A 10,000-nucleotide genomic window follows, 5' to 3' on the forward strand; every position below is an offset into this window, starting at 1 on the left:
CACACACACACACACACACACACACACACACACACACACACACACACACACACACACACACAGGGAGAGAGAGACACACACACACACACACAGGGAGAGAGACACACACACACACACACACACACACACACAGGGAGACACACACACACACACACACACGGAGAGAAACACACACACAGAGACACACGCACACACGGAGAGAAACACACACACAGAGACACACACACGCACACACACACACACACGTTTGTACAGCTATACTTAAGAGGACATTCATTGACATAATTTATTCCCTAGCCCCTTACCCTTACTTAAGGTGCCAACACACTGCACATCGCCGCGCGGCGAGTTTACATAGAAAGTCAATGTATTTCGAGCGCCGCGCGACCAGGGCAGCGCGGCGCGGCTTGGGCGGCGCGGCCGCCGCAGAAGTTGAAAATATTGAACTTTTTGCCGCCGGCCGCGATAGCCAATCAGCGTTGTCACTCACTTCGGGACGACGGACAGAGGAAATTAAGATGAAAACATAATAGTCACAGTTTGCTCCCATAAGTTCTGTGAATAGCCTCTGTGTCTGTTGTCTGTTGTATCAGTTTTGCTTTATGAACCAAGTTAGCACCGGTTAGCTTGGGTAAAGCACCATCAGCACAGCAGACTGGTGCTCTCAGCACCGGTTAGCACCAGCGCCAGCATGTCCCCAGAGTAGAGAAGGCTGCTCTGGTCTAACCCTAACCCAGCATGTCCCCAGAGTAGAGAAGGCTGCTCTGGTCTAACCCAAACCCAGCATATCCCCAGAGTAGAGAAGGCTGCTCTGGTCTAACCCTAACCCAGCATGTCCCCAGAGTAGAGAAGGCTGCTCTGGTCTAACCCTAACCCAGCATGTCCCCAGAGTAGAGAAGGCTGCTCTGGTCTAACCCTAACCCAGCATGTCCCCAGAGTAGAGAAGGCTGCTCTGGTCTAACCCTAACCCAGCATGTCCCCAGAGTAGAGAAGGCTGCTCTGGTCTAACCCTAACCCAGCATATCCCCAGAGTAGAGAAGGCTGCTCTGGTCTTACCCTAACCCAGCATGTCCCCAGAGTAGAGAAGGCTGCTCTGGTCTAACCCTAACCCAGCATGTCCCCAGAGTAGAGAAGGCTGCTCTGGTCTAACCCTAACCCAGCATGTCCCCAGAGTAGAGAAGGCTGCTCTGGTCTAACCCTAACCCAGCATGTCCCCAGAGTAGAGAAGGCTGCTCTGGTCTAACCCTAACCCAGCATGTCCCCAGAGTAGAGAAGGCTGCTCTGGTCTAACCCTAACCCAGCATATCCCCAGAGTAGAGAAGGCTGCTCTGGTCGGGCGGCGGACACAATATGACCCAATATGATCACGCGGCGCGGAACCTGTGTTTCGCGTGGCCAACCGCCGCGCCGCGGAGTGCAGTGTGTTCGTACCTTTACACAAATACACACAAACACACAAGCACACGCACACACCCACCCACCCGCACGCACGCATACACAAACACACACACACACACATGTTTGTACAGCTATACTTGTGAGGACATTCATTGACATAATGCATTTCCTTGATCCTTACCCTAACCCCATCTAAACTAAATGCCTAACCCCAACCCTTACACTAACCCTAACATAAACCTAATTCTTACCTGAACCTTATAACCTAGTAATAACCCACGCACACACACACACACACACACACACACACACACACACACACGTTTGTACGGCCTTATTGCCCCTTACCTTACTCACACACACACACACACACACACACGCACGCACGCACGCACGCACGCACGCACGCACGCACGCACGCACGCACGCACGCACGCACGCACGCACGCACGCACGCACGCACGCACGCACGCACGCACGCACGCACGCACGCACGCACGCACGCACACACACACACACACACACACACACACACACACACACACACACACACACACACAGGGAGAGACACACACACACACACACACACACACACACACACACACACACACACACACACACACACACACACACACACACACACACACACACACACACACACACACACACACACACACACACACACACACACACACACACACACCTGCCACCAGCTCCACCTTCTCCCCCGGGTCGCCCTCTGTGTAAAGTGACGGGTGGCAGCGATATCCGATCTGACTGATCAGACTGGCAGGAAGTGCCATGTTGTCTCGACCAACCAGAACGCAGGGCCGGCGCTCGTTAGCCAATGGGAGGGCCAGCATCTCCATCTTCTCCTGGACTGGGAACCAATCAGAAGCAGGGACAGAAAACAAACAGGGGAAAGAGGCGGGGATTATTACATTACATTACATGTCATTTAGCAGACGCTTTTATCCAAAGCGACTTACAACTGGAGCACACATTCACACACCGATAGCAGCAGCAGCTACCACGCAGGGTGCAAGCTAACTATCAGGAGACATTTAGGGTTCAGTGTCTCTTTGCCCAGGGACACTTGGACATGTGGCGGGGAGACGGGGGATCGAACCACCGACCCTGTAACCCAGTTACACCTTGGAACTTTACACTGCAAGCCAGGCAGCGCTGTGCTGGACAGCCCGCGGGGATAACAGCCGAAATGCCCCGCTAGCTCGGCTGTTATCCCCCGCGAGCCTGTCGAGCGGCGCGCTGCCCCGGTAAGCGCCGGCTCGACTGCTCTGTCAGCGGGGATATGTGATCCTCTGCCCATGGTGCAGACACCGACAGGTCTGTTAACGATGGATTTTAGTGTCCGAAATAAACTTTGATTATCACACAAGAGAGAAAAGCCTGGTGCGGTCGGGCGGAAATAGTGTCACAAACACCGAGCAAGGACATTGTAAAAATGAAACCATATACTACATCGATTTGCATCGATGCAGTTGGATCGTTCGCAAATCAATCGATGGATCGATCTACATCGATGGATCGTTACACCCCTACTGGTCATCAGGGGCGAAAAGAGGAGCCGAGTGCGTAAGTCTCCTCAGCCGGTACATCGCCTCTCCACCGCCAAGATCTCGTACACGCCTCCTCGTGGCACACATGGTAACTGGTCCCTTGCGGCTCCAGGCTAAGATGTACGGGATCTCGTACTCATGGGAGATTTCAATGCTAGAGTGGGCACAGAGCACCTGGTATGGAATAAGGTTCTTGGCCAGCATGGAGTGGGGAAAAGGAACCACAACGGGCTCAGACTCCTCTCCCTCTGTGCAGAGCACCAGCTGGTCATCACCAACACCATCTTCCAGATGAAGAACAAGCTCAAGACCACCTGGCAACACGCCCGCTCAAAACATTGGCATCTCCTTGACTACGTGATTGTCCGTCAAAAGGACAGAAGAGATGTCCTCATCACCCGTGTCATGCGTGGAGCTGAGTACTGGACTGACCACCTCATGGTCAGATCCAAACTCCTCATGAGCATTCAACCCCATGGCCCGAGGACAGCTCCAAACAAGAGACTCAATCGCACAGCTCTCAACAGCCCCACCACTACAGACAACCTGCGACGGCTCCTTGCTGAAAACCTCGACAAGATCCCGGAGGAATCAGCCAACTGGCCAGCTCTGCGCCAGGCTATCCATAGCTCAGCCTTAGAGGCGCTCGGCCAGTCAAGGAAAACGTCACCAGGATTGGTTTGACTGTAACTCAGCTGAGATACAGTCACTCCTAAAAACCAAGCGTGAGGCCCACAAAGCTCTCCTGTCCTGCCCTGGATCTCCCACCCTCAAATCCACCTTCACTGCAGCAAGAACAGCAGCCCAGCGAGCTCTCCGGACTATGGAGGACACCTGGTGGATGCAAAAGGTGCAAGAGATCCAGAACCTGGCAGATTGTAGCAACACCCAATGATGCCATAAAAGCATTGTACGGCCCCAGGAAGCGGGCGATTGCCCGGTCCGATCAGCTGACGGGTCCACGCTCTTCAAAGACCGCCACGAGATTCTTGCCCGTTGGGCAAATCATTTTGAAAGTCTCCTCAACCATACCAACCCAGTCGACCCACATATCCTGGATAATCTCCCAGACCTGCCAACAACCACACACCTGGACACCCCACCACTCTACTCAGAAATCCAGCAAGCCATTGCAGGGCTGAAGAACAGTAAAAGCGCTGGACCCGATGGAATCCCCGCAGAGGTGTTCAAACACGGAGGATACACCCTCACACGTCGCCTGCACCTCCTGATCCACAACATCTGGGAACATGGGACAATCCCACAGGACTGGAAGGATGCAAACATCGTGGTCATTTATAAACATAAAGGAGACAGAGCAGTATGCGGCAACAGCCGCGGGATATCTCTCCTCTCCATCGCAGGGAAGGTCCTGACCAAGGTCATGCTCAGTAGACTGGTTGAGCACATATCAGAAGCTGTGCTCCCAGAAACGCAGTGTTGTTTCCGGAAGACCAGATCAGACATGGTATTTGTCTTGAGGCAGCTGCTGGAGAAGAGCAGGGAACACCACAAAGACATCTACATGGCCATTGACCTCAGCAAAGCCTTCGACACCGTCAACCGTGAGTTGCTCTGGAAACACCTCACCAAACTTGGGGTACCACCCAAGTTTCTCAGCATCCTACAGCAGTTGCATGACGGGATGCAAGCCAGAGTGCTCGCAGGAGAACTCCAGTCAGAGTTTTTCGAGGTGAACGTTGGGGTGAAGCAAGGCTGTGTCTTGGCTCCGGTGCTCTTTAACATCCTCCTCTCTGCCGTAACCTGCCTCTTCCACCGGGTCATGGGACAAGAAGACGGTGTCCACGTCGAATACCGTCTTGATTGAAGCCTCTTCAACATCCGCCGGCTCCAGGCCCACACCAAGACAAAAATCCGCCAAATCTGTGAGCTTCAATATGCTGATGACTGTGCAGTCATAGCTCACAGCCCGGATTCTATGCAACACGCCCTCAACACAATATCTGGTCTGTATCAATCCTTTGGCCTACAGGTTAACACTCAAGAAACCGAGGTCATGTCCCATCTCACCACTCCCGACCCCACACCCCCCAGTTTTCACATACACGGTGTTCCACTTAAAACAGTGGATCACTTCACCTACCTTGGGTCCACTCTGTCCTCATGCTGCTCCCTTGACACAGAAATACACACCCGGATCAATAAAGCCTCATCTTCATTTGGACGCCTGCGCAGCAGGGTTTTTGAAAATCGCAACCTGAAGGTCAGCACCAAGGTTGCTGTGTATAACGCTGTCTGTCTCTCCACTCTGCTCTATGGGGCAGAGTCATGGACCCCATACCGCCAGCACATCACTAACCTAGAGGCCTTCCACATCCGCTGCCTACGGAAGGTCCAGGGTCTGTCCTGGGAAGATCGGACGCCCTATACAGACATCCTCCGCAACACTGGCTCTGTCTGTATGGAAGCAGCTGTGGCCAAAAGACACCTGCGCTGGATAGGGCACACCATACGAATGCCTGAACACCGCCTGCCCCGCCAAGTCCTCTACAGCCAACTACTGGGCGCAAAGCGCTCCGCTGGAGGGCAAAAGCGGCGCTTCACTGACTACACCAGGGACATCCTAAAGCGAGCGAACATCCCCCTCACTCAGCTTGAAAACCTGGCCACCAACAGATCTGCCTGGCAGGGAACCTGTGCCACGGCAGTTTCCCAAATCCACCAAAAAACCAAGACAGAAGATCCGAGCGGCGCACCCAGCGACACCAGCGGGCGGCCGGTGTCCCCCTGGCATCTGGGTTCCCGTGTTCCATCTGCGGGCGAGTGTGCGGCTCAAGAATTGGTCTATACGCCCACGAGAAGTGGCACCAGCGGCAACGTCGCTGACCCCCCCTCGCCCCTCCCCCCACACCATTCCCCAACCCCATCCTTGGAGCAAGCGTCATCATTGGAAACGATGGACAGCTAAGATGTGTGTGTGTACCCTTACTGTAGGGGTTCCCAGCAGCGTGCCCGTAGATGTGTTGGTACAGGCCGGGGTGCAGGGTGTTGGTAGCGTAGTAATCCTCCTCCAGGTCTTCCTCTGTCTGTGGATGGGACGGGGGAGAGTCGGACCCCCCAGGACTAGAGCGCCCCCCACTGGACAGGAGGTAGGACTGCAGCCCGGGGACCAGGCTGCCTCCTAGGGGGTGGATGGATGGTTAGATAGTTACTTGCGTGCCTGTGTGTGTGTGTGTGTGTGTGTGTGTGTGTGTGTGTTTGCGTGTCTGTATCTGCGTGCATGCCGGTGTGTGTGTGTGTGTGTGAATAAACCTGGACGTACAGCAGAAGGTATAAAATCCATGTGCCATCACTGAAGGCTTTACCTCATGTAGAAGCACCGACAGTATTGTTGTAATAATGAATGTGTGTGTGTGTGTGTGTGTGTGTGTGTGTGTGTGTGTGTGTGTGTGTGTGTGTTTACCTGCGCTCAGGTAACACAGGGCCGAGCTCCGTGAGGTCTGTACTTCCCCTGGAACGTCCAGTCTGAAAACGCAAAGACAAGAATGTCAGGGTTAGGGTTTCTGTGTGTGTGTGTGTGTCCAGAGCCGGCCCAAGCCTTCAGGGGGCCCTAAGCGAAATATGATTAGGGGGCCCCCCTCCAATGTTAGCGCTGCTGAAACTATAGATCTTTGTTAAATATCGTTCACACACCCAGTGTTTTCCGCTAGTGCCTCCACTGTGCAGCTGTGCGAAAATATTAGACAGGCGAGATTCAGACCCTCTTAGGGGGGTCCGGCGGTTTGCCCCCCCGGGAGATTTATTTAACCTTTTTAAAGTGAAATGCATGAATCTGGTGCACTTTGAGAGGAAAATTCTCTCTGAGAAATTTTGTGTGAACAAATAATTTGGAGACACTGGGTCGGATGAATTAGAAGCTATTGAAGAAGGACACATGGATTTTCCATAAAAATATTAATATAAAATAAAATATTATGGAGGGTCCTCTGGGTTGGGCTTGGAGCTCTTTTTCTTTTACGGGACATATTTCTCTGTAATATAATGAATTCATTTAAATGCAGTGAGAGGAACGAAGCAGAAGAACTCTGTTGTCCAGCTACTGTATCTTTTTTTCCACAGACGAGGCTAAAATAGGCTATAGACTATACACAGTGCATGGGCAACTGAGGGCAGCCCCATTTCCAATTGTTTTTAAATAAACTCAATACACACTGTGCATGGATGTGAACGTGACATGATCAGATAATTTCGGATTTCCTCCCAGATGAACTGATTACATTTTTAGGCTATTAATTATCTAGACCAAAACATTTTATTCCTAATAATATGATGTTAATATCAAACACACAAACTAGAATTTTTTATTTTTTATTTATTTTTGTTTGAGGGGGCCCCCCTGTGTGTGTGTGTGTGTGTGTGTGTGTGTGTGTGTGTGTGTGTGTGTGTGTGTGTGTGTGTGTGTGTACCTGGCTTCAGGCGTGTGTGTGTGTGTGTGTGTGTGTGTGTGTGTGTGTGTGTGTGTGTGTGTGTGTGTGTGTGTGTGTGTGTGTGTGTGTGTGTGTGTGTACCTGGCTTTAGGCGTGTGTGTGTGTGTGTGTGTGTGTGAGTGTGTGTGAGTGTGTGTGTACCTGGCTTCAGGCTCGTCCTCTCTCTCCTGCTTGATGCGACTGACGGCCATCAGAAGTTCCTCCGGACTCAGCGACGGTTGGTCTGGACTCGTCTCCATGGCTACGCCGCCATTTTGTGTCTGCTGCTGATGATGAGTCATCGGCGCCGAGTCAAAACCGCCGAGCTCGTCTGAAGGGGTCGTCTGTTAATGACAATGGGTTTAAATAAAGTTTAAAGAACGTTTTTTTTAAAGTTGCTTGTACCATCATAAATTAGGATACAGATTAGCTTCATACTTTAAATAATAAATAAATCGATTAATTAATTATTTGATGAAGTAAATGTAACATTCTTAACAAATTAGATGAAAAAATAAATAAAATTAAAGTAAAAAAATTAAGTTGAGATTTAAAGCTGCAGTGTGTAGAATTTTGGGTTTTATTTCCTAGCAGATTTTGTAGAAAGTAATTATAATATCCATAAGTACATTTAATTTAGTGTATAATAGCTGAAAAACAGGTTTTGAATTATTATTTTTTTCCCTTAGAAAGGGTCTCATATATGTCCATATTTCTGCATATTTTGGACCAAGGCCTAGTGCCGCCATCTTGAAAGTGTCATAGTTGGAATGTCATCAGGTGCATTGTTTAAAATTTAGAATTGTTCTTGTCCTTGAAGGCCACTGTAGCTTCTGTTATTATTCGAAAGGGGTGGGGTTACCCAGGGAGTGTTGCATTCTAGAACTTTGTAGAACTTTCTTGATGATGTCATATTACACACTGCACCTTTAAGAAAAAAATAAATAAAAAATTAAGAATTAAAAAAATAAAAATCTAAAATAGTTTTGTTGTTCATGAATATTATAAAACTTAGTTAAAAGAAAGAATCTGCTATTTTAAAGGCGCTATAGGCTACAAATAAAGTTATATTTTTTTTTTATTAATATTTCTACCTGTGAGTCGCAGCAGAGACAATGGATTCAATAAAGTTTTTTTTTTAAGTTTTTAAAGTCACTGGCACCATCATAAATTAGGATACAAATGAATTAAATAGTTTAAATAATAAATAAATGAATGAATTCATGAATTAAAAATAAAAATAAATACCAATTAAATTAAAATAATTGAAATTAGAAATTTTATTTGAATAAAAATAAAAAAAAATATTGAGATAAAAAAATAAAAAAAATAAAAATTAAATTGTAATTTTAAAATGAAAAAAAAAATCAAAAATTTTGAATTTTAAATAAAAAAAATAATATTTCTACCTGTGAGTCGCAGCAGAGGGGCGAGCAGACAATGGATTCAATAAAGTTTTTTTTTAAGTTTTTAAAGTCACTGGCATCATCATAATTTAGGATACAAATTAATTAAATAGTTTAAATAATAAATAAATGAATGAATTCATGAATTAAAAGTAAAAAAAATTACCAATTAAATTAAAATTATTGAAATTAGAATTGTTTTAATAAAAATAAGAAAAGTGAAAAAAATGTTATTGAGATAAATAAAAATAAAATAATAAATAAAATAATAATAATAATAATAATAATAATAATAATAATAATAATAATAATAATAATAATAATAATAATAATAATAATAATAATAATAATAAAAAAAGTATTAAAAAAATTGAAAATTATTATTCTTTTAAATAAAAAATTCTAAAAATGAACTTAAATTGTTTTTAAATTAAATTTTAAATTTTAAATTTGTAATTTTAGAAGTGAAAAAAAATCTAAAATAAAAAAAAATCTAAATATTTCTACCTGTGAGTCGCAGCAGAGGGGCGAGGAGGAGGAGGAAGCCTTCATCAGCATCAGCTCCATCCCTCTCTCCACGATGTTCTGGATCTGCAGATATCCCGCCGTGTACATCAGCACCAGCTGCTCCGAGGCGGCCATCTTTAACCGGCCCGTGTAGCAGAACGACAGGATCTGATGGAAACACGTCGGAGTGACGGAGGACGGCAGCTCAAAGACCGCCGGGGAGGAGGGCGAGGAGTCTGGGGAATTAACGACATTCATTATTAATTTAAAGGTGCTAGGATGAATGGATTATTAATTCATTATTTAGTCATCGGCGCCGTGTTGAAACCGCCAAGATCGTCTGAAGGGGTCGTCTGTTAACAATGGGTTCAATAAAGTTTAAAGAACGTTTTTTTTAAGTTGCATCATCATTAATTAGGATACAAATAAACACTTTAAATAATAAATAAATAAATAAAATAATTAATTCATTTTTATAAATTAAATTAAAATAATTAAAATAACAAAAATTATATAAAAAAAAATGTAAGTGATTTTTTTTATTGAGATTTAAGATTTAAAAAAAATAAAATAAAAATTCAACAATTTAACAATTTTAATTTTAAAAGTAAAGGGGGGAGGAGTCTGGGGAATTAATGACATTTGTCATTCATTTAAAGGTGCTACGAGGAACTTTTAAATA

General features: G+C 46.4%; 1 protein-coding gene across 1 annotated transcript in view; it reads right to left on the minus strand.

Annotated features, from left to right (window-relative positions):
- Positions 1–10,000, minus strand: part of LOC307257397 (nucleus accumbens-associated protein 2-like) — a gene marked incomplete at both ends in the record, with an annotated part of 16,345 nt that overhangs the window by 3,891 nt on the left and 2,454 nt on the right. The window contains 5 exons of the mRNA XM_080036624.1: positions 2,102–2,278; positions 5,929–6,120; positions 6,403–6,464; positions 7,568–7,749; positions 9,319–9,554. Coding sequence (XP_079892750.1) covers positions 2,102–2,278; positions 5,929–6,120; positions 6,403–6,464; positions 7,568–7,749; positions 9,319–9,554 — 849 coding nt within the window. The remainder of the gene's footprint in view (positions 1–2,101; positions 2,279–5,928; positions 6,121–6,402; positions 6,465–7,567; positions 7,750–9,318; positions 9,555–10,000) is intronic.

Source organism: Ammodytes marinus, assembly GCF_949987685.1.
Source record: "Ammodytes marinus genome assembly, chromosome: 2".
NCBI classification, from domain to species: domain Eukaryota; kingdom Metazoa; phylum Chordata; class Actinopteri; order Uranoscopiformes; family Ammodytidae; genus Ammodytes; species Ammodytes marinus.